We start from the raw sequence: 26009 nt of genomic DNA on the forward strand, positions 1-26009 counted from the left end.
TGAACAACCAATAAAAAAAATTTTAAAAAAAGTGGCATATATACACAATGGAATATTACTCAGCAACAAAAGAGAATAAAATCATAGCATTTACAGGTAAATGGATGAAGTTAGAGAAGTTAATGCTAATTGAAGTTAGCCAATCCCAAAAAAACAAATGGCAAATGTTTTCTCTGATATAAGGTGACTGACTCATAGTGGGGTAGGGAGAGGGAGTCTGGGAGGAATAGACAAACTCTAGCTAGGGCAGAGGGGTGGGAGGGGAAAGGGAGGGGATAATAATGTGATAGACATTATTATCCAAAGTATATGTATGAAGACACAAATTGGTGTGAATATACTTTGTATACAACCAGAGATATGAAAAATTGTGCTCTATATGTGTAATAAGAATTGTATTACATTCCACTGTCATATATAAGTTTAAAAAATAATATTTAGAAATAAAGTGACACAAAGAGTAAAAAAAAAAGAAATAACCTATCTCATAACACAAGTGATATGCTGGCTCTGGGCTCTGTGCCCACGTTTTCTCGGGGCAATTCATTTGAAGCTGAGCATTTCCCCAAATCTTCATTGTTGTCTAGAATAACAGTATATGCAAACTGTTATCGGGCAGAATAGTTCCAGACTTTGGGATTCAAAGCATGTACCCTCTCATGAAACCTTTGCTAATTTAGAGCAAAGCTGTGCCACCTCCTGTGTTGATCTAGTTGAAAATATAGTTACACATGCACACATAGTACACACATTCATTCACATGCATACACATTCCTGTGTGTGCATATACAAAAGCACCTAAGCAGTCTATGTGATGGCACATGCCTGTAATCCCAGTGGCTGGGGATACTAAGGCAGGAGGATCACCAGTTCAAGGCCAGCATGAACAACTTAGCGAGACCCTGTCTTAAAACAAAAAGGGGGTTGGATTGTAGTGTGGTTAAGCACCCTGGGTTCGATCCCTAGTACCAAAAAGAAAAAAAAATGAGCGTACTTTCATATACTCATGCTTGTACATGCAAATAATTTCCATACCTTTCCAAAACTAGACCAACCAAACTTCAGCATCCTTAACTGCATAACCTGATTTTAAATTTAGCTTTTCTTTACCTTTGACCAGATCAAATTCTTAACCAGACTTTCTTAATTACTCTCTGAAAAAGAACAGAAAGTTCTTCCTTTTTGAATTTCTCTACATACCAACCCTGAGACCAGGTATAACATTAATATTTTCATTTATACCATCAATAGATAGAAAATGAAAGTTTACTTTTCAGCCAGGTCTGGTGGCTCATCCCTGTAATACCAGCTACTCTGGAACCTGAAGCAGGAGGATCTCAAGTTAGAGATGAGCCTGGAAATTTACCAAGATCCTGTCTCAAAATAAAAAGACCCGGTATGTAAATCAGAGGTATAGTGCTCTTGGGTTCAATTCTAAGTACCACACACAAAGCCCACTTTTTCTAAGAAGGACCTCTATGTGACTGTAGGCATATATAAAAACTTAATAAAGTGAATGAATCATGTTTATACTTCAACAAATGTTTACATATATACTTCACTGTAAAGGTCAAAATACAAAATATTACCATCACCCAGGAGATTCCTTTGAGCTCTTTTCAGTTAATACCACCAATCCTGCCCCACCCCCACTTGCTGAAGTTTTTACTTTTCTAGTAAAGTTCTACTTCATTAAGAAGGATGAAGTTCTTCCTAGGACTGAGTACAGGAAGTCTTGACTAGCCCCTCTTTTAAAAATATTTTGGACTTGTATTTTTAACTGTCAGACTTCTTCATCTCAGTATATTTTGGATGGATTTCAAATGCAATACAGCTCAAATGGAACTTGCTGCATTTCCCCAACTTGCTCCCTCTTCTAGTTAAGAACACCATTTATCTAACCCATTTATTTAAGGCTTCCAAGTTGAAATTTAAGAATTGTCAACATTCCATTTTCTCTTTCCTTACATCATATATTCCATGAGACTTAAAAGTTCAAATGTCTTTCTTTTTCTTTTTTTTTTTGGTGTCTGATCATTGTATTATTATTATTTTTTTTACCACGGACAAAGATTTTTAAAAATTTGTTCTTTTTAGTTATACATGAAGTAGAATTATTTTGACATATCATACATATATGAGTATAAATGCCCATATTTGTGGCTGTACATGGTGGGGAGTTGCACCGGTTGTATATTCATAAATGAGCATAGAAAAGTTATGTCTGATTCATTCTACTCTATTTCCTATTCCCATCCCCCCCCTTTCTCCTCCTCTCCTTCACCATTCCAATCCAGTGAAGCTCCGCCCCTTCACACACACACCTATTGTGATTCAGCATCCACTATCAGAGAGAACATTAGTTTGGGGGGGGGGTTGGCTTATTTCACTTAGCATGATAATCTCCAGTTCCATCCATTTATAGGAAAATGCCATAATTTCATTTTTCCTTATGGCTGAGAAATATTCCATTGTGTATATATACCACATTTTCTTTATCCATTCTTCTGTTGAAGGGCACTTTAGCTATTCTGAATTGAGCTGCTATAAACTTGATGTGGCCATGTCACTAGAGGAGTGGAATAATTGGGTCAAATGGTTGTTCCATTCCAAGTTTTCTGAGGAATCTCCAAACTGCTTTCCATAGTGGTTGCACCAATTTGCAGTCCCACCAGCAATGTATGAGTGTTCCTTTTTCCCCCACATCTCACTAACATTTATTGTTGTGTTCTTGTTAATTATCACCATTCTTACTGGAATGAGATTAAATTTTAAAGTAGTTTTGATTTGCATTTCTCTAGTTGCAAGAGATGATGAACCTTTTTCATATATTTGTTGATGATCATATTTTTCTCTGTGAAGTGTCTGTTTAGTTCCTTTGCCCATTTGTTGATTGGGTAGTTTGTTTTTTTGATGTTAAGGTTTTTTAGTTCTTTATAAATCCTGGAGATTAATGGTCTGAGGTGCAGATGGGAAAGATTTTTCTCACATTCTGGAAGCTCAATTTTCTAGAATACTCTGGAATACACCCTTTCCTCTCCTATCCACTCCACAAATTTTGCCAAAATTGGCACAATTGTCTCTTTTGAGAAAATCAGACGAGTATCTCTCTCCTACTTCTCTCCCTAGATCATCCTACTGTCTTTCCAAGTACTTCATCACATCAAAGTACCTCTTAAAAATCCCTTAGTCTCCTCCCCATACCCGTGGGGGCAGGCGGGGACTACTGTTGTGAATGCTAATCTTCTCACACTGCTCTTCCCTATTTAGTCAACCTTTCTTTGATATGTAATCTCTGCTGATCCGAAAATGCATACCTTCCTCTTTGGGCACTCTTGGTTTATCTAAATCCTTTCCATAACAATAGCACTAAAGTAATTTATTGTGTACTAAGGGATAGGCACTGAGTGAAGTATTTTACATTCATTAGTGTATAAGTACCAATTTATTTTTATTTTATTTTTTTTTAGAAAATTCAGATCTATTTTTTGAAAGAGAGAGAGAAATTTTAATATTTATGTATTTATTTATTTTTTCAGTTTTCAGCGGACACAACATTGTTGTTTGTATGTGGTGCTGAGGATCGAACCCAGGCTGCACACATGCCAGGCAAGCCCGCCACCTCTTGAGCCACATCCCCAGCCCGAAGTACCAATTTACATGGAGGAAACTGGAGCAAGTAAAATGTCCCAAGATTCACGTCTTAAGTAGAGAGCTAAATTGGAATTACAATTCTGATTATCCCATTCCGAGAACCCAACAGTTAAATGCTGCCTTAGCCTACAATAGTCCATCTAACTCAGGCTATGTTTTACACCTGTCTTCCAGATCATTTTAGTCCCCGCTTTGACATCTCTAATCGAGGTTTTCATTAACATCAAACTGTTTAGTATTAAATCATCCTGAATGTTTTAATTTTTGCTAAATCCTAACTAGACTGTAAATTGTGAGCAGGGAACAACAACAAAAACTACATAACTCCACAAAAGCATAACATAATCTTATAACAGCAAATAGTTATCCCTTCATCAGGAAGATCAGAAGTGTGCTTTAGGTATACCTACCATTTCATTTGCATATGTTACGAACACTTAATATTTGCTCTAGCACAATTGGGAGAATTGGGTGAATTTTATTTAGAATCTAAATGAATGCGAAATTTTCAGCAGGGGCAGAGACCTGAAATATGTACGTATATTCCATTATTTTTCTGTCCTTTTGAGTAGGGCCTTTTCCCCCTTCTTTTTTAGTTGTAGTTGAACACAATACCTTTGTTTTAATTATGTATTTTTATGTCGGGCTGAGGATTGAACCCAGTGCCTCACATGTGCTGGGTGAGCGCTCTACCCCTGAGCCACAACCTCAGCCCCCATCTTTTTCTTTTATAAAATAATACTGACCTTGTCTGTGCTTATAATTGTTTTAGTCGGTAATTTTAAAATGCTACTCTGTGGGATTAGTTAGCACTGGTCTGAATGTTCAAGTTACCAATTTAGGCAAATATAAGGTACAAGTTATTTGTTTTGTTTTCTTTCGGATGCTTTCTCCCTTCTTATGAAGTTATATTTTCATTTCAAATGGGCTCTTTTTTAGGTAGTGTTGCGCTGAGCGAATTTCGAGAATTTATTTCAAGTAGGCTCTTTGAAGTTCTTTCTTCGGAGGGTTGTAGTTCTGCATTATTCAAAACTGTTTTCCGCAAACCCACAATCCCTTACGCCAAAGACATCCCTAACACGAAGGTCCCCGTTGGTCTGCAAACTGAAATTCCACTTGTAGTCAGCAGTTAGCTGGGGGCCTCGGCACCACGCCTTCCACGGTCTGAGGCTGGGGTGGGAGCCCAGGACGTGGTCCCAGCAGGGACCCTGATCTTTGAGGCTAGGGCCCAGCATCTTGGCTTGGCAGCGAGATAGCCCAGGAAGCGGTTTCCAAGCTAAGGCAACAGTCACGTGGGGCCGTGTTCCCGAAGAGTCCTGGGGCCTTTCCCCGTCCACCAGTCCCTCAAGGCTTCTCAGAATTTAGGTTGTGTCCCACATTCCATGAACATAAAAGTGCACTTCTTGTATTTTTTTTTTTTTTGATGTGTTTTTGAGGCTACAGAGGTGTATCCGCTAGGCCTGAGGAGTCTCCCCCGCATCTCGGCCCGAAACTAGGTCCTAAAAGGGTAAAACTGCCAAGAGCAGCGCCAAGACCTGCTGAGATCTGAGGGGTAGGAGGCGTGCCCAGGGTCCCGGTAAAAGCTGTGGGCAAATAACGGCTTTCAGCAGCCCCGCCCCTGAGACCCGCCCTCTCGCGCTTCCCCCCCACAGCCCCCCCAACCCTGAGGTCTATAACCATCTCCCTCCGCTTCCTTTTTAAGGCGGAGCCCCGCATGGATCTCGCGAGATTCGGGTTGGCGCCGTGACCTCCATGTGGGAGCTACAGCTCTATAAGTAAACACTCAGCTCGGCCAAGACATGGCTTCTTCCTATTTGTGAGGAGGAGGCTGTGGTAGCACCTCGGGCTGGTTCCGGTTTTCTCTCCTCAGCTGGCCTGGGCGGGCACGGGGTCTGGGAGGTGGCTCCGCCTGTCGGGCCCAAGTCCGGTAGGTCGTCTTTGCCTACCAGCTGCTGAGAACCTGAGGCGCTGGGGAGGCGGCGGGCCAGGCGGGGCGCAGCGTCCTAAGCACCGGGGGAGACAAAGGGGACCCTCTCTCCCGGTACTGAGATGTGGATCCAGGTTCGTACCATCGATGGTTCCCAAACGCGTACCATTGAGGACGTTTCTCGCAAAGCCACAATCGAGGAGTTACGTGAGCGGGTTTGGGCGCTGTTCGACGTGCGACCCGAGTGCCAGCGTCTCTTCTATCGCGGCAAGCAGGTGAGGCACTTCACCTTGTCCCTTGGGAAGCTCTGGGAGGGAGCAGCCGGGTGCCTCTGGATGCGTAGGCCGTAGGCTTGACAAGGCTTGTACCCTGCTCTGCTTCGGGAGGGCAGCCTTGGGAGGCGCTGGGTGCGGGCCCGGCCTGCTATAAAGGTTGCAGCAGGTCCCTGCCAGCCCTGGCTACAGGTGCGTCTAGCAGGTTCAGAGGTGAGAGCACTAGGCGTGTGGACACCTTGCTGTTTCCTATTAAGTGGGGGCAGAGGCTGCAGTCCGAGCGTGACAGGGCCCTGGGTTCCTTCCTTACCGCGCTCGATGGAGCCGGGGTGCCTGGAGGATGGGGAGGGCAGTGAGCTCTGGCGGCCATGCCACAGCACGGGAGGGGTGAGCTGGCATCTCCAGCTCCCCACGCTCCCAGCTGCGCTGACCCAGCTAACGGCGCTTATAGCTTTGTGGCCCTTTCGCGCTCCTGGCTCCCAGATAGGAGATGGAAACTTGAGCATTACTCTCTCGGGTACAAGAACATTAACCTTTCACCTAATGTGGAAGGGTTTGCACACATTGAAGATCTGAAGGGCTTCCAGAATGTTTGGTTCTTCTCCCTCGCTGCCTCTCCTAGACTTGGAATCTGTCCTAGGTGAGGTTTGAGACCTGGACTTGAGCTATTGATGTAACTCATTTTAACACTGCCCAGTATAGGGCCAGAGGTTTTATTCCCAGAGTGCTGTTCTTCTCACCTTCAAATATTTCCCTCATTCATGGCTAGCCTTCGCACAGCTAGCAGTAACTTGAAAGCTGAAGGTGGAAGGTGTTTTCGATGGTGAGTGTGTTTGTGGAAGTCTCTGATAGTCGTTATAAATAGACTGTGTTCTGGCCAGTCTAAGATATTTCCTATCCCACAAGTCTCATAGTATATCCTCATACTCCCAGACCCTTTGCATTCTTTTGTCTTCTTGTTGTTAATCCACTAAAAAGTTGTCATCCTGAAGTTGATAGACTGCAGTTCGACTCCAATTCTGAGGTTTAAAATCAGTGCATCTCTTTAATTTGGTAGAACCTCCTAACTGCAAAGAGTTTGAAAGGAATATTTTTCTCTTCCTGATAGATTTACCTTTCCAGGATCATTCAGAAGTTTCAGAATAACAAATTATTGTTACTTGGAAAAGAGGGAGCCAAGGTGTTTTTTGGTTTTGGTTTGGTTTTTGGCTTTCCATTAAAAAAAAAAGTTATAGCCCTTTGATTTGTGACTGTAGCCAGTTTTAAACTGATTCCTTAGTGTTGGTATTTTTTTCTTTTTCTTTCTTTCTTTTTTCCAAAAACCAGGTGTTGAATTTAGTTGTAAACTTTTCTTTTTTTTTTTTTTAAGAGAGAGTGAGAGAGAGAGATAAAGAATTTTTTAATATTTATTTTTTAGTTTTTGGCGGACACAACATCTTTGTTTTTGTATGTGGTGCTGAGGAACCAACCCCAGCCGCCCACATGCCAGACGAGCAGGCTACCGCTAGAGCCACATCCCCAGCCCATGTTGCAAACTTTTCTTTGGAAGTAAATAACTATTGCTGTATTTACTACTATGTAACTTTGTATTGCTGTGCCTCAAGTGGCAGATTGATAACATTTCTTGTTTGTCACAGGTGAAAAAGAATGTAATCAAGTCTTCTGAATTTTATTTTCAAGCCAGGGAGAGTGGTGCCTTATTACCTAGGGCATTTTGGTAATTTCGGCACCAGAGAGAGAAATAAAGAATGAGAATGTATTCTGATGAATTAATTTCACCCTGAAGTGAAATTAATTCACCTTAAAAGTCTATCAGATATCCTAAGATAAAATGTACTTACCTGTCTTGAGGAAAGGATTGGGATTGAATTAAGTTCAGGGCAACAAAGTAGACTTCTAGTAAACCAGGATGTTGGTTCCAGATTCTGGGAAAAACTGTTGAGGATAACAATCTTTGTACTTCTCCCAGGACAGTTGATAATTCACTGCTTTGATTTTTTTCAGCCCAGTGATAAACCAATAGGGATGAGGAATAGACTTTCCGTGCCAGCTCATTGACTTGGAGAGAGAAAAAGAAGACACTGCTGCTGGCTGTGTTCATTTCCTTATTAATGACAAATAGCCATGGCAGTCCACGGAGAGCATACTGTGCCTATAGCAGGCAGCTACTGGATTGGTATCATGGAGGTGTTCCTATCCTATAAAATGACTTTGTGCACATTAGGAAAAAAAGGCATCCCTTTCTTAAGGTGCCTTTACAGCCACACAGTGAAAAATGTCATAAATAAAAACAAAATTTACACAAACTGGGCATGGTAGTCCCAATTACTTGGGAGTCTGGGAGGATCCCTTGAATCCAGAGTTGGAGACTAGCCTGGGTAACATAGGGAGACCCTACCTATAAATAAGTAAATAAATATGTTTACAGTTTATACATTTTAAGTTCCCCCATCCTGTTTATTATGTCTGCTGCTTTTACTCTTTGGTGTGTATCAGACTGACTTACAGATGTTTATTACAGATGCTTAGCTCACCTCAGATTTGCAAATGCATAGTAGGATTGATAGACCACAGTTTGGCTCCAGTTCTGAGGTTTGAAATAAATGCACCCAAGGCACCAGGGGAAATTCTGATGAACACCAGGGTTTGAAGATGAATTTTGAGAGCATAGTCTTCTACTAGTTTCTTACTAATAAAAGTATATTTACTATGTTCTCAGGACCAAGCAGCATTAGCTTGGCACAGGTATGTCATACCAGGTCTACTGAAGCTGAATACATAGTTTAACATGGTGATTTATATGCAGTTAAATTGGAAAAGCATATAATCAACAGGGCTGTAAATTCTGGTTGAATAGGGTATCCTCATTTGGACTTTTTTTAATCCGGGAGGTTGGGGTTGAGGCACTGTGGGGAGTGCATATTTTTAAAAGAATGTAGAATTTAAAGTGATTTCTATATCTCTAAATCTTTCTAGAATCTAGAGTGTTTACTATTTTGTAAAAGACTTCCTCCCCTTGTTTTCTTGCCTTGTCACTATCTGGGTAGCCATAAGTGGATTGTAGATATGAGGCATGAAGGATAGCTGAAGAAAAACTGAGTATTTGCTTTTTGCTTTCATACTTTTTCACATGGAGAAAAAGTAAAGATTTTGCCTATTTAAAAGAATATGTATGTGTATATATATGTGCATATATATATGTGTGTGTGTGCGTGTGTGTATATATGTGCACATATTCTTTTAAATAGTCGTGATTTAAAATATCAACATGGAAGTTATTCCTTCTACTCATGTTCCTTGGGAATGATTTTTCCCCTCTCCCTCTGTGGTCACTGCCAATTTTTTTTTCTTCCTAGTTTTCCCTTGCATCATTGTTATAGTTCTTTGTTTCCTGAAACTTCTTCTTTAAACCCAGTAAAAATCCAAGAGTGCAGTCTGACTAAATAAAGTCCTAACTATTTTTGCCTGGTCAGAATTGAAAATCTTGCACCTTAAATTCTAGTATGACAGTTTTCAAAGAATAACTTCTTTGATTCATTCATGGATTATAGTTACTTCCCTGAAACTATTGGTGTTTGTAATTTCTAGATGACATCCCTTTCTCCCCACTCAGCGTAATTTGAGTGACAGATATAACTGTGTACTTTCCTTAATACCGAAGAACTCTGATATTTAAATTATTTCAACACTTCAGCTCTTCATATGTGTGAAATTTGCAGAATAAAGCTGTATGAAACTTTCTGTGCTGTGGATAGTAGTGACTTGTTTTGGGAAGACTAGAATTTTTCCCAAATGGATGATCTGGGGAAAAAGTTTGTCACAGCAAGCATGAAGAAAGGTGATAACATTTATTATAGGACTTCAGCTTTGATGTGTTTAGTGTTTCACTGACTTCAGACATACTTTTTCTGTCAAACCAAGTTGAGAAAGGGAACCACTTGAAGCAATCTATATTTACTTTTGACAATCATTTGGTAGAAAATTGCCAGAGACTTTGAGTGTAGGAATGTCCCCAGGTCCCTCTGACTCTTGTGCCTCTAATGGAAAAAATGTTTATGGAAACACTTTCAATTTCTAATTATTTCACCACTTTAACTGCTGCCCTACCAGTTAATTTGCTTATTTTGTGAGTTACATTTTGTTTTTAACTTTAAACACTTAATTTTTTTAAATGGCAATGTTTATCAGTTTGCATATATAGTCAAAGTTGTGCTTTTTCAGCTCTTTGAAAATTAGGGTGTTCTTATTTTTGATTATTGGAGAATATCAAAATGAAGGTATCAATGCCCAGTTTCTGCTTCTAGAGTCCCCCACCCCTTCCCCACAGGAGTTCAGGACTAGAGGAGTTATTTGTTTTTAATAAAGTAAGCATTATTAAATTCCTATCCCTATAAGGGCTTATCTGGTTACTTCTTAGGCTTATTAAGGCTAAGCTTACATTGTGTATGTATATTGCTGAGGATCAATTCCTGGGCCTTGCTCATGCTATGTGAGTACTCTTCCCACTGAGCTATAGCCTCAACTCTAGGCTAAGCACGTTAACTAACCTGTGAGATAGTACCTAATTTAATTCCTTCACTGGGGAATTATGAAATTATTGTTCTTTTGTTCTGTTTAACAATATGAATGCTTGTGTGTTCTTGGACTATAGGAATTAAAATTACTGATCTAGTATATTAGTAAGTTTATAAGTGTGTTGCAGACTTGTTCTTTTCAGTTGACTTCTCAAATATTGCCAGAGTTGAGTTGTGAATGGTGATAAATATATATTAAAGAAAGGAGAATGAACACTGTTCAGATTGGTCATATTTCTGGGGGAAATAATCTGATCTTCAAGGAATTTAGTTTTCTTGATTCATTGTATCACAGTGAAATAGCCAATTGAATTTTATAAAGAAATAAAATGGAGACAGTTTCCTAGGGCTACTATAACAAAGTATCAAAAGTTCTAAAATCACAAAAATTTTGTCTCAGTTCAAGAGGTTAGAATTGAAGGTTAGTCAGCAGGGATGTGCCTTCTGATAAGTCTAGAGGAGAATCCCTGTGCTTCTGTGTTTGCAGGAATTTTTTTTTTTTTAACCTTGGAGATGTATCTAGTGCATTCACGTGGCCTCCTTTTCCCTGTATATCTTCACATGATCTTCCCGTGGTCCACATTTCCCCTTTTTATAAGGATACCACTCCTATTGAATTAAAGGCTTACTCTAACGACCTCATTTTAACTTAATTACCTCCTTAAAGATTCTGTCTCCAAATAGGGTCATATTCTGAGGCATTGGGGATTAGGACTGGACATGGGAGGGTGAGGCATGGTGATGCATGCCTGTAAACTCACAAGTCTGAGACAGGATGATCACAAGTTTGAGGTGTTCTTGGACTATAGGAATTAAAATCACTGATCTAGTGTATTAATAAGTTTATAAGTCTGCTATATATAACAGACTTATTCTTTTCAGTTGACTTCTCAAATATTGCCAGAGTTAGTTCTGAGTTGTGAATGGTGATAAATATATATCAAAGAGGGGAGAATGAACACAGTTCAGATTGGTCATATTTCTGGGGAAAATGATCTGATCTTCAAGGAATTTAGTTTTCTTGATTCATTCTATCACAGTAAGTAACTTGGCAAGACCCTGTCTCAAAAAATAAAAGAGGGCTGGGGTTGTAGCTCAGCTGTAGAGCTCTTCCCTCATATGTGAGAGGCCCTGGGTTCGATCCTCAGCACCACACATAAATAAATAAATAAAATAAAAGTATTGTGTCCAATTACAACTAAAAAATATTTTTTTCAAAAATAAAAGAGCTGGAGATGTAGCTCAGTGGTAAATCACCCCTGTGTTCAATCACTGGTACTCCCCGCAAATGGGGAGGGAGACACAACTCAGCCCAAAACAATAAGTTTGCATTTCTTCAGTGAAATGTATGATCTGACTGCCTCTAATGGCCCTTATTTCAAATATAGTCACATTCTGAAGTTTGTTTTGGTTTGGTTTGGGGAATTGAACTTAGGGCCCTAAGTAGGTACATCAATATCTCTTTTGGGAAAGGAAGTACAATTCAACCCATAACCCTCAAAATATGTCTGAGTTGCAAGATAACTTATTTGCTATTTGTCCTGGAAGATTTCATGCTAAAACTCAATAATCTTTGTAGATGCATAAAATCAGAGAACTTCAGGCAAGTGGAATATAGCATAAGCAAGAATTATAATTATTCCTGCCTGGTTTTTAAAGTTGGTCAGTGATGCATGCTTCTAAACTCAGGGACTTGGGAAACTGAGTTAGGAGGCTCACAAGTTCAAGGCCAATTTTGGCAATTTGGCAAGACTGTCTTAAAAAAACATCTTGGGGTGCAGCTCAGTGGTAGAACTACACTTTAATCCAATCCCCAGAACCAACAAGAAAAAATATCGAGGCGCATGTGTGCATCTCAGCAGTGTTTCAGAAAGATAGTGTTTGACTTAATATCTTTACACACGCAAGGTCATTGCTTTCAAAATTCTTTTTTCCTTGCAGTGGATTCAGGCACTGTTCATTAAAATGAACATTTGGTGATAGGCTAGGTCATGACATCACAGTCACAAGGATGCTCTTTTTTTTCTTCTTCTTCTTCTTTTTAATGGCTAGCAGTATTCCCTATAGCTAATGTGCAGTGTTGCTTTTTTTTTTTTTTTTCTTTTCTGGGCTTGAACCAGTGGTGCTCTACCATTGAGCTACATCCTAGCCATCCCCTTCCCCTTTAAAAAAATAAAAATAAAAATTAGGACAGGGTCTCAATAAAATTGCTGAGTTTTTCCTGGAATTTGTGATCCTCCTTCCTCAGCCTCCCCAGGCCTAAACTGGGATTATAGGCATATACCACTGTGCCTGGCTTATGGAGTAGTTTGTAAGAATTGATTGGAGTCTGGGGAAAATGCTGACATTAGAGGACATAAAATAATAAGAATGGTTTCAGATCACTAAGTTGCAGTGCTATGAATTTTAATAGTCTGGCTTGAACATTTAGGCAATGAAAGATAAGTTGTTTTTTTTTAAGACTTGAGAGAAGCCTTTTAATATATTTAATATATTTTTCTATTTTTTTTCTAGCTGGAAAATGGATATACTTTATTTGACTATGATGTTGGACTGAATGATATAATTCAGCTACTAGTTCGTCCAGATCCTGATCTTCCTAGCACATCTAAACAGACTGATGTACAGACTAAACCCTGTTCTAATAGTCCACCTAAAGTGAAGAAAACTGCAAAGGTGGGATCTTCTAGCCAACCATCTACATCAATTCGTGCTTGTCTTATTGATCCTGGCATTGGACTATATAAGGTATGTTGTCTTCAGACTTAGTTGTAAGAATACAGATGTCTGTTCTCTTTGGTATGTTGTGAATAAGTAAACATTGATTGCCTTTGAAAATAAATATTAGGCTGTCAGTATTTTAACTTATAAAAATAGTCTTTAAAAATTTGAACTTTATAGATAAATGTATAAAATGTGCATGTACAGTTTAAATAATAAAACAAACAGACGTAATTCTACCAAGGTTAAGAAGTAGAATGATGCCAGTACCTTTTTAAAGCCTCCTGTGTGCCCCTACCAGAATAGACTTCCCTAAGAGGTAAACTGACTTTGTTCTGACTTTTATGATCATTCTCTTTAGTTTGACTACTTACGTGTATTTCCCTAAACAATAGGTGGATTTGTCTGTGTTTGAATTTATATAATGGAATTCTATATAATTCTATATATAATTGAGAGATTCTGATGCATACAGCTATGTTTTATTACTTTACAATATTACATTATTCCATTTTGTTAACATGCCACATAACTAATCCATAAGAGATATTTGGGCTGTTTCCAGCTTCTGCTGGGGTTTCATTTGTTTGTTTGTGGTAGTGGGGATTGAACCCAGAGGTACTGTACCACTGACTGAGCTGCTTCCTCAGCTCTGTTTATTTTTTGAGACAGGGTCTCGCTGACTTGCCCGGACTGGCCTCAAACTTGTGATCCTCTTGCTTCAGCCTCAGAGTAGGTAGAATTACAGGTGAACACCATAGTGCCTGGCTAGTTTACCCTGTGTCCATACTGGTCTAAGGACTGTAGCCTTATAGACTTTTTTGATGTATCCCTTCCTCCATATTCCCAAATTCATTCTTCTTCAAGGGTATCTTTGATATTTGGCTCTTAACACTTACAGTTAAAGATTTTGAAATTAGTTTGTCAAAGCTCTACAAATAATCTGCTTGAATTACATTGGGAATTGCAGCTATGGATCAGTGTTGAGTCTTGTAATTCAGGACCTCTCCATTTAGACCTTTGAAGTTTTAATGAATTCTCTCTTTATATGTCTTATTTCTAGTAGCCTTATGTTTTTGATGCTATTATAAATAGTAGTTTATTTGCTGATACATAGAAATGCAGTTGACTTGTTGACTTTTGTATCCAGCAACTCTTCCAAATTCTAATAAATTGACACCTTTATTTCATTTCCTATCTTTATAACTTATTTTTCTTAATCAGTTTTTTTGGGATAAATTAGCACCTAAATAAGTTTTCCAAAACATTTTCAAGATTAAAAATTAAAAATTGCTAGATGAAATAAATTGTTTAAGAAAATGTAAATCAAGATAATTTTGGCATTTGTGGAAAAATGCAGACATCTGTATGTAAGGAAAGGTTCAAGAAAACTAGCAAAGAGCTTTAGCTCCAAAAAAGTCAAGTATCAGTTTTGGGAGATAAACTGAAGAATTGTTTTAAGCCTATAAGGAATAGATAATTCTGATGTTACCTAAATTGACACATAGCATAAAGGAGGAAGGAAAGCTTCCTATTGCTTTTTAAATTTAGCTCACACTAATACTAAAACATGGCCAAAAGCACATTAGCATCACTAACATTGATGGAAACCCAAGTTATATTTAGCAAATAGAATTAATACTATACTAAAAGACATATTACCTTGACAAAATATAATTTGTCAGAAAATGGGGATAGTTGATTATTTGGAAATGTTTCCATTGAATTTGTTAAGAAACTAAAGAAAATTATCTAAATTAAAATGTTTTCTACATTTAAATACAATTTTGAGTTCCATATGTTTAAAAAAGTCCTTGTTAGGAGGAACAGATGAATATGTTAAATCATGCTCAGCATCATGCTTAATGGTGGGGAAAAACTAGAAGTATTCCCAGTGAAATCAGGAGCCCACCAAGGAAGCCATTTAATGTTGCCTTTATTTGGCATCTTTCTGGAAGTGCTGGGTAACACTGTGAGGCAGAACAAAATGAAGCGTAATTGTTAGGGAAAAGTTATTCTTATGGATACCTAAGAAGACTGGAAAAAATAAATGTTTTAGAACATTATGAACAGGCAGTCAGATAGCCATTTTCAAAGTTAATATTGTAATATGAATAGCTTTCCTTGCTATAATCAATTAGTAAAGGAGAGAGAAAAAAGCAATAACAAAAGGTAAAACCTGGGAATAAATTAAAATAGTGCTCTATACAGTGCCCTTCCTTCCTGCCTTTCTTCCCTTCCTCCTTCCCTCCCTCCTGTGTTCTCAACAAATTTTGAGAACCCATAGTGTGCAGAGTGCTGTTCTAGGTACTAGATGTGCAATGATGAACAGCTCTGATGCATTTTTTCATAGAATTTTCAACTTCTGTTGGTTTGCTATTTAAAGTGCTGAAAGCCAACTAGCTGTTTTTTCTAATATCATCCATTCATTTCATCTCTCTTATAGATAACTGTCTTAAATCTGTTTTCTCTTGCTATTAATACAGTACCACAAACTGGGTAAATTATAAAGAAAAGATTTATTTTGGCCCTCAGTTCTGGTCAAAGGGCTGCATCTGGTGATTGTTTTCGTGTTGGTAGTCCCAAGATGGTGCAGGGCAAGAGGGATGTGTGTGTGTGTGTGTGTGTGTTTCCTTCTTATAAATTTTCACTTTATTTTTTTTATTTAGGGATTGAACCCAGGGGCACTTTACTATAGAACTACATTCCAGTCCTTATTTTTTGAGACAGGGTCTTACTAAAATGATGAGGCTGACCTCAAACTTGTGGTTCTCCTGCCTCAGCCACCTGAGTTCCTGGGGATTCAGGCATGTGCCATTATACCTGGCTTCTTCTTTTTTTTTTTAACTTTATTTTTATTTATTCTTACGTGGTGCTGAGGATCGAACCCAGGGCCTTACACATGCTAGGTGAGCGCTCTACTGCTGAGTCACAACCCCAGCCTCTGTACCTGGCTTCTTGATTTTTTTTTTTTTTTTTTTTTTTTTTTAAAGACATGGGGATTTGCTTTGTTGCATAGGCTGTCCTTGAACTCTTGAACTTAAGCAGTCCTCATGTCTCAGCCTCTTGAGTAGCTGGGATTTGTCTTTTCTCTCCCATTTATTCAGTTATTTGCATCTGTGTATGTATTGGTACTCAAATTATTCTGGTAGTTTTTTTTTTTTTTTTGCAGAGGTGGAGGGATACCAGGAGATTGAACTCAGGGGCACTCAACCACTGAGCCACATCCTTAGCCCTATTTTGTATTTTATTTAGAGACAGGGTCTTACTAAGTTGCTTAGAGCCTCACTGTTGCTGAGGTGTCAAGGGCCCTGAGCTGAGTAAGGAAATATATGCTAACACATGTATATACATGTATCTATGAATATTTGCATATTAAGTTAATATTATTACCATTTACCCTCTTTTTGGCTATAGTTTAGAAGCTGCTATGTTTGAATAGATTTATTTGGGGAAGAGATGAAATTGTTTGCATAGGAGAGCCAGTTTGGTACCCAGGGGCACTTAACCACTGAACTACATCCCAGCCCTTTTTATTTTGAAACAGGGTCTCACTAGGTTGCTTATAGGGCCTTGATGAATTGCTGAGGCTGGCCTCAAACCTGAGATCCTCCTGCTTCAGCCTCCCGAGTTCCTGGGATTACAGGTGTGCACTCCATACCCAGCTCAATACAGTATTTTTTTAATTATTATTTTTTAGTTATACATGATAGTAGAAGTATTTTGGCAGAGTATACATACATAGAGTATAACTTATTCTATTTAGGTTCCCACTCTTGTGGTTGTACATCATGTGGAGTTACTCTCATCGCGTATACAAATACAAAGCTAGGAAAGTTATAACCAATTAATTCTGTTTTATGTATTCCCCTCCTCCCTTTGTCTAATCCAATGGACTTGTATTCTTTTCCTCTCCACCCTCCCTTGTTGTGGTTTAGCATACACAAATCAGAGAGAACTTTTTTTTTTTGCCTATTCTCCAGTTTCATGCATTTACCGGCAAATGCCATAATTTCATTCAGTAATATTCCATTTCTCATATATATATATATCTCACATTTTCTTTATCCATTGAAGGACACCTAGGTTGTTTCCATAGCTTGGCTATTGTGAGTTGAGCTACTATAAGCACTGATGTGGCTGCAACACTGTAGTATGCTTATTTTTAAGTCCTTAAGGTATAAACCTAGGCATGGGATAACTTGGTCAAATGGTGGTTCCATTCTAAGTTTCCTGAGGGATTTTCATACTGCTTTTCATAGTGGTTGCTCCAGTTTGCAGTCCCACCATTAATGTATGAGAGCACCATTCTCCCCACATCCTTGCCAACATTTATTGTTATTTGTATCTTTATAACTGCCATTCTGACTGGAGTGAGATGGAATTTCAGTGTAGTTTTAATTGCATTTCTCTAATTGCTAGAGAAGTTCAACATTTTTCCATATATTTGTTGATCAATTGTATTTCTTCTGCTATGAAATGTATGTTTAGTTCCTCAGCCCATTTATTGATTGGGTTATTTGTTTTCTGGGTATTGAGTTTTTTGAGTTCTTTATATATTCTGGAGATTAATGCTCTATCTGAGGTGCATGTGGTAAAGATTTTCTCCCAATCTGTAGGATTTCTGTACACATTCTTGATTGTTTCCTTTGCTGTGAGGAAGCTTTTTAGTTTGATACCATCCCATTTATTGATTCTTCTTGTATTTTAGGAGTCTTTTTGAGGAATTTGGTTCCCAAGCCAACTTGTTAGACACTTGGTCCTACTTTTTCTTCTAGCAAGTGCAGGGTCTCTGGTCAAATGCCTAGGTCCTTGATCCACTTTGAGTTGAGTTTTGTGCAGGGAGAAATATAGAGGTTCAATTTCATTCTTCTACACAATGGATTTCCAGTTTTCCCAGACCCATTTGTTGAATAGGCTATCTTTTCTCCAATGTACATTTAGAGTGCCTTTGTCTAGGATGAGATAACTGTATTTATCCCTGTGTCTTCTGATCTGTTTCATTGGTCTTCATGTCTGTTTTGGTGCCAATACCATCCTGTTTTTGTTACTGTAGCTCTGTAGTATAATTTAAGGTCTGGGATTGTGATGCCTCCTGCATCATTTTTCTTAATAAGGATTGCTTTGGCTATTTGGGGTCTCTTATTTTTCCAAATTAATTTCATGGTTTCTTTTTCTATTTCTTGTATAGTAATATTTTCAAAGCTCCATTGACCCTTCTTTGTTGAAGAGACTAACAGATTTATTTTTGATGAAGCTTAGAAATTTTCTTTAAGTATTTGAGTTTTTTTTTCTTGTGGTGCTGGAGATTGAACCCAGGGCCTTGTCCATGCAAGGCAAGCACTCTGCCAACTGAGGTACATCCCCAGCCCAAGTATTTGAGATTTGACTAGTGATTTTTTTCATTTAGAAATGCTAATTTTGGGACAGTTCATTCATTCCATGAATATTTGGATATCTAGTGTATATTGATACTAAGTATTAGAAGCAGAAGGGTAAACAAATAATTTGTCCTAGCCTTCTTGTATCTTATTTTTAGATACTTTTTAGTTAAACTGAGAACAACTTAGAAGTTGCTACTTTTGGATTTAATTGTTTTGAATTTCCTTTATTTTTTATAGTGCAAACATGTATAAAAATTTCATTAAATTGTTTTTAGGTTATTTAAAACTGGGAGGTTTTCTCTTTATCTTGAGATCTTGCCCATCTCATTTAGCATTGTTAAGATTTTGCTTTGTTTTGTTTTGTTTTGTTTTTAGTACTGGGGATTGATCCCAGGGTGCTCTATCACTGAGCTACCTCTGTAGCCCTTTTTGTTTTGAGATAAGGTCTTCTAAATTCCCTAGACTGACCTTGAGCTTGGCTCCTGCCTGAGCTTCCTGAATTGCTGTGAGTATAGGAGGGCACCACATTCCCTGGTTTTGTTTTCCTTTTGACTAAAATATTCTTTGACCCTCATGATAAACAGGATGCAAAAGGTGAATTTCCAAATTAACTGTATTTAAAACTGACATAATAAACATTTAAATAATACAGTAAAATGAAATTTTAACCTGAAATTTGTTAGTTACCCAGTATCGTTCTTGTTTTGCTGTATTTTATATTTTTTAGCTTTTGTTAGTTTCAGAGTTTTTTCATATATTCTAAGAAACTAGCTATCACTAATCACTGTAGAAGATTGTGCAAGGGTCTGGGTTTGTTTGTTTGTTTGTTTATTGGTACCAGGGATTGAACCCAGAGGCACTTAACCACTGAGCCACATTCCCAGCCCTTTTTATATTTTATTTTATTTATTTAATTTTTAAATATTTATGTTTTTAGTTGCAGTTGGACACAATACCTTTATTTTATTTATTTTTATGTGGGCCTCGCATATGCTAGGCGAGCGCTCTACCACTGAGCCACAATCCAGCCCATATATTTTATTTTTTTGAGATAGATTTCACTAAGTTGCTTAGAGCCTCACTAAGTTGAGACTGGCTTCAAACTTGTGATTCTCTTGCCTTAGCCTCCCAAACCACTGGGATTACAGGCGTGTGCTATCATGCCCAGCTAATCACAGTGATTCCAGATGAGGAATTGATTTATATTCTGAAATGAGGTAGACTTTGATACCTAAGTTGACTTTAATTCTCATTTTTGAAAATGGAATATTTATTTATATGGCTCAAATAAAGTCTGCTTTTGAAATGGCTGTCATCCAGTCTAAATGATATATTTAGAAATGTTTTTTAAGGTTTAGCTAAGTATGTGGCACTGTTAAACTTTTTATATATTGTCTCTTATGTTCATAGAAAATACAGGAAAAAAAGAAACCTCAATAATTTACGTAAAAATATTGATATTTTGGTGTATCACATTCTATCTTTGTCCACAGTGCAATTCTTTTTTTTTTTTAATATTTTTTTTTAGACATTGATGGGCCTTTTATTTTATTTATTTATTTATACGCAGTGCTGAGAATCAACCCCAGTGCCTCACACATGCTAGGCAAGTGCTCTACCGCTGAGCCACAATCCCAGCCCACAGTGCAATTCTTGATATTTAACTTTTTTTTATTATAAAGTGCAATAGACCATACAAATCTATAAAAGAGTAAGTTTTAATGAAATATTACAAAATCAGTGTTTATAAATACCACCCCAAATTATGAAATAGAATACCCCAGGAACTCCTTCCCATGTAGTCTTTGTTTACTCAATTGCCTCTTCGCTACTTGTAACTACTACCCAAACTTCTGTAGCTATCATTTCTTTATTCTTTAGCAACCTATTAACAACATTTAACCTATTTATGCTACCCTAATTTTTCTGTTTCTAACTTATGTAAACCGAACCATATTGCAATTTTTTATTTATAACTCTGAAGAAAATGTTATGGGAGAATCATGTTCAAATTTGGAGAAACCTATGTTCTCAGCTTAGTGCTCCCATTTTTTTTTTTTTTTTTTTTTTTTTAGCTGTGCCCTCTCTGGAGTCTGTTTCATATATGAACCTCATTGGAAAATAGGAATGATTTTTGTATTACAATAGAGGAGATAATGTATGTTAACTGTGAATTACTAATGTTTACCAAGCAGAATATGGGAAATTAAGACTACTGAGTTTAAATGGGTCTTAACATGGGACATATTGATACTTAGTATAAGGAAACTTGTTACTTTTGTGCATATTATGTGCTTTGCTGGATTGGCACAGTATGGATTTTTTTAAAACCTTATCTCAAATGCACATGCTCTTACATCTACAAAGTAAGAAACTGGAACTATTTAAAGTGTTCAAGAGTTTACCTTGAAGGTGATAGATGAAGGATTTGAACCCAAGTTTATCTGCAGAGTTGAAGTATTTTCCCCAGAATAAATGAAGCATTTAGAAATATATTTGACATACAGTAAAATCTCTGATATTTGCTGGTTGGTATTATTGTTTTATTTTTAAAATTATTCTTCCTTCCTTCCCATGCTTTCAATGGCATTAGTTCATTTCTTTTTTTCCTCCTGCTTTCCTTTCTTTTCCCTTAACTATCAAATATCTGGACATGGAAGACTTTTCTCTATATATGGCTATATCTTTGATATGAATAAATTCAGCTCTTAAGTATAGACTTATGTTACTGGTTTTCCCCCCATAACTTTTCAACTCAAACCACCCACTCCATATATAATTTTTAAATTTTATTTTATGTTTTGACATCTTTGAGGGCCTTGCTTACTGGGGAGACAGTGGTGTTCCTAGGGCTAACTCCTGTTTTATTTGGTGGTGCTGGGGATTGGTAGGACAAGCTAATTCGTAGAGACAGTCAACAACTTGTCGTTGAGCCTGCTTTTCATTTACAACGCAACCAATCTTGAGTTCCTATCTCAACCCCCTCCATTATCTCTCTCACATCAAACCAATATTCCTCTGTACTGATCATGTAGGGTCAGGTACAACTTTAGATTACCCCTATAGCCTAGAGTTCACCCTCATTATACAGTAGAGGCTCTGTGCTATACTTTCCCCTAGTTTCTTCTGCCTCCTCACCAAACCTGGTGTTTACCTCCTGGTTTTGCTTTTGTTTCTTGGTAAATGCTAATTCTTTCAATGACTTTAATCTCTCTATATTATGATTCAGTTTCCACCATAAATTAAAATCCTGTGTATACAATTGAGAATTGATTTCTCTCTTTCTCTCTTATAGACATGTACACACATTCTGTTTTCCTCTTTTGTTATGTGTTCTCTTTAGTTTTACTATTCTCTTGGCTAACTACTTCAGTTCTTAATTTCTGCTAGATTATACTATTATGGCAGTATCCAGTTTTCATGTTACTTATATGGGTTTAGGTAATTTTCTTCTGAACTGTCATCAAAATTCATGCTCTGCAAAAGAACTTTAATCTCTTACACACAATTTGACCCATGTAAATTAGTTTGTCTATGTAATGTGCAAAAAACTTTTGAATTTGAAACACCCCACCCCATTTTATATGCATTATTGGGAATTATTCACTATAATTAATAAAATAATAAAACGTATATCTCTTATTTCCACTTATAAATGTAGGTTTACTCTACTCAAATAATGCCCTATCTTTATAGGTTTTCAATTCTCTCTGTGATGTTTAAGCGTTGGCAGTATTTTTCTGTTGATTTTGGTTTCTCTTAATTCTATTTTATTTCCAGTTATTGAGTTATCCAGGAACTACATTTGCCTGCAAGTTTCTTACACTTAATAGGCAAATTCAATGTTTGATTTGTACTTTTTACTACTCCATAGTCAGGTTTATATTGCTTAAGGTGTTTTTGCTGTTCTTATCTTAGTATCAACCATATGTCGTTTTCTCTGCTGCAACAATAATTGTGTAGTGCTCTATGAAACCTTACATTTTTTGACTTGCAGTGGAAGAGTAGTGACCTCAGTTTATTCTCCCAAGTATTACAGATTTTAACATTGATGATTTTATTTTTTGTTTTAGTTGTGTTGCCTAGAAAAGACAAAATGTCTTTAAGTTTGTCAGGAATGATTATAGAAGGAATGAGCCTGTGTCCATTTAATATGTAAATTAATTTATGCAGCATGTAGTATGTTCAATCTCTGATTCTTTGTCATACTTAACCTGGTTGGCCCTTAGGTCTTTCTTTTCTCCTAAGATCTTAATTCTTATGCTATATTGAACTATGTCTTTCAAACTCTTTTATTGCTACATGTTTTGGCCAAATATACCTCTTCTGGTAGTGAAAGTTAATACCTTTTGGCTTATCTGTACGCTCTCTACCTTCTGTTGTCAGCTTGGTGATTTGAAACTTTTCTGTATTTTTAATACCTTATTTTTTAGTTCATTGCTTACTTTCAATTGCCTATTTTCCTATCTTATTATCTGTGTCAAAACTCTTGGTATAAGGGTAAAAAAGTAAGTTTCAAGGTCAAGATGTCTTTCAATCCTGACTTTATATTTCAGTAGTTCTTACCTACAGCAAGTTAACTTCTGAAGCATTTGTTTTCTTTCTTTTTTTTAATACTATTTTTTTTTTAGTTGTAGTTGGACACAATATCTTTAATTTATTTATTTTTAATGTAGTGCTGGGGATCGAACCCAGGACCTCACCCGTGCTAGGTGAGCTCTCTACCGCTGAGCTACCACCCCAGCCCTGCTTTTGTTTTCTTATAAAATAGGAATCATTGTTAGGCTTAGACAAACCTAAGTAAGAAACCTTGCATATTATGTAGCATATGGGTATTTAATTTTTAGTATATACTTTCCTCCCCAAGCTATTGTCTGTCAGAATTATATTAAACACCCTAAGTGGTCTCTTTTACCTTCTAAGAAGCTTGATGAGATGATAATCATGTATTGACTTCAGGTTTTCTTTTTAAAGGCTTTTTAAAGAAAGAAAAAAGTAAAGGTTGAAGAGATCCTTTTGTTATTGTCCTGAAAGAACCTTAGCGTACCAATGTTCTCAGGTGTTTTAGGAGAGAATTTTTTAAAAAACCTGTTTCCATTCCTTGACTCAATTCTCTGGTATACCAACCTGAGAATTATTTAACACAGTTTTTTAATACTGTCTTTTATCAGATGACATGGTTTAGTTCTGGTTCATACACTTTCATACGTGGACTTGATTGTGTCCATTTTGTATATTTTTTCCCGTTTTTGTATCTTAAAAACCTGTCTTTACATTTTTATCTTTATTTTTTCCAATGATAAATAAATGTATTTTCCTAGTGATTTACTAACTAGTATTGGAACTTTGCCAATTTTGTACTGTAGATGGGTTCATTAGATGTTTCACTGTGTTCTTATGCATAATTTTCTCATTGTAAAGTTTTATGTTCTATTAATATTTTACTGTTTTCTGGCTGGACTGGCTATGTAAGTTATCTTTATGATTATAGAAATTAATGGAATAAATTAGTAACAGTCATAATAGTTTAAACCCTGGCTTTTCATTAGTGGTATTCTTATTGAACAACTTGCAAGATTGACTCTTGGGTACATAAAAATTACATTTGCAGCTGGGCATGGTCACATACCTCTGTAATCCCAGCTACTGAGGAGACTGAGGAAGAAGGATCACAAGTTTGCAACTAGCCTGTGCAACTTAGAATGCTTGCCTAACATTTGCAAGGTCCTAGGTTAAAGCCCCAGTACCACCACCAAAAAAAAAAAAAAAAAAAAAAATTTACAGTATAGTATAGACATAGGTTTTGAGTAATTAAAACACCTATTTCACTGAAGGAAATTAGGAGGAAAGTTAACTTTCATATTTCACCAAGTTTGAGATAGTATAATCTGGAAAGATTAGTTTTGAACTAATCACTGTAAACATCAGTGGCTGCAAAGATTGTATACCATGATAACTCTGAAATACTTGAGTTATATTAATATTTTTGCAGCAATAAATGAAATTAAGCTTCATTAACTAATTTTAAACTTTTTTTAGGTAAATGAATTGGTGGATGCCAGAGATGTCGGCCTTGGTGCTTGGTTTGAAGCACATATACATAGTGTTACTAGAGCTTCTGATGGACATTCACGTGGCAAAACTCCACTGAAGAATGGCAGTTCTTATAAAAGGACTAATGGAAATGTTAATCATAATTCCAAAGAGAACACAATTAAATTGGACAATGTACCTTCTACATCTAATTCAGACTCTGTTGCTGCTGACGAAGACGTTATTTATCATATCGAGTATGATGAGTAAGTGCTCATGCTATTGAGGACTTCGTGAAAATTCATGTTTTTGTTTATAGAAGCACAGCCTTGCATTCCAAGGTTATTTTAGTCATTCTGAAGAAATCATTTAGAAGTCATGTTCAATCTATTACTTTTGTTCTATTTGGTGATTGTTAACTAATGAACAAGGGTCCTTTAACTCTTGGTCATCTCTGGCTCTTAAGTGGTTTGTCTTTTCTGGCTTAATTTAGGATGTACATATTTCTGTTTGCCTTCATTAGGTTTTTGATATATACTTTAAGAGTATTTTAGAAAGTGTTTTATAACATAGTGTAGAAGCCATTAGAGTAAAGTAACAATTTTTTACTTAGATAATTTACACATAGTCTACCCAATTGAAGGGTAATCATCAATGTTTTTAGCACATCCATCGGACTATGCATTATCACAAACTAATTTTAGAACTTTTTTGTTGCCCCCCAAAATAAATCCTGTACCCATTAGCAGTCATTGCCCAATATCCCCTACCCCAGACAAAATATGTTCTGAAATGTGCAGATGGAGATGGGATTAAGAACTTGGCTGTTAGCCTAGATTCTAACACTAAATTTTCTTTATCCCTTTTGAAAATTGTAATACAAAAGTTATTGTTGGGATAGATTTGAATATTTATTAAACATACTAAATGAACTTACCACTCAAATAATATCTTAATATGTATGGAAAATATTATATTAGCAAATTCTTGTCATGTAAGAGTTTGAAATCCTAGGGTGGTTGTAAATTTTTTTACCTCGAGATGGTATAAAAAATCGAGGCATGGTGGTGCACACCTGTAATCCCAGTAGCTCAGGAGGCTGAGGCAGAAGGATTGTGAGTTCAAAGCCAGCCTCAGCAAAAGTAATAGGTCCAGTGCTTAAGTTTGGCTATTTTTTTTAATGGAGAAATTTGTCTTGATAAGAAGGATTGATAGTAAAAGGAAGTCTAAATCCAACACACATAAAACTAAAATTATCTTCCCTAAGTAATTTTACATGATAGAATTAAATATTTCATTGTTGGCATCTTAAAGATATAATAGCTGAACTCTCTTTGAGAAATAAAAGAAAACAGAAGCACAGTGATAGGTAAATATAAATTACATCTTTAAAAAGAGAAAAAAGATATATAAAATACAGTATACAATATATGCAATACAAGAG

At 36.8% G+C, this 26009-nt stretch overlaps 1 protein-coding gene across 2 annotated transcripts in view; it reads left to right on the forward strand.

Annotated features, from left to right (window-relative positions):
- Positions 1-5380: 5380 nt before the first annotated feature.
- Positions 5381-26009, forward strand: part of Uhrf2 (ubiquitin like with PHD and ring finger domains 2) — a 78798-nt gene continuing 58169 nt past the window's right edge. Inside the window, exons 1-4 of one of the 2 annotated variants that reach the window (XM_046445816.2) lie at positions 5720-5856; positions 7858-8598; positions 12942-13175; positions 24572-24831. In XM_046445816.2, the coding sequence (XP_046301772.1) occupies positions 8563-8598; positions 12942-13175; positions 24572-24831 (530 nt within the window). In that variant the 5' untranslated portion in view covers positions 5720-5856; positions 7858-8562. Of the gene's footprint in view, positions 5857-7857; positions 8599-12941; positions 13176-24571; positions 24832-26009 lie in introns of both variants that reach the window. The other variant, XM_046445815.2, reaches the window with a different exon arrangement.

Source organism: Marmota monax, unplaced genomic scaffold (assembly GCF_021218885.2).
Source record: "Marmota monax isolate L192 unplaced genomic scaffold, Marmota_monax_Labrador192_F-V1.1 WCK01_AAM20220418_F8-fsc00124, whole genome shotgun sequence".
Lineage (NCBI taxonomy): Eukaryota > Metazoa > Chordata > Mammalia > Rodentia > Sciuridae > Marmota > Marmota monax.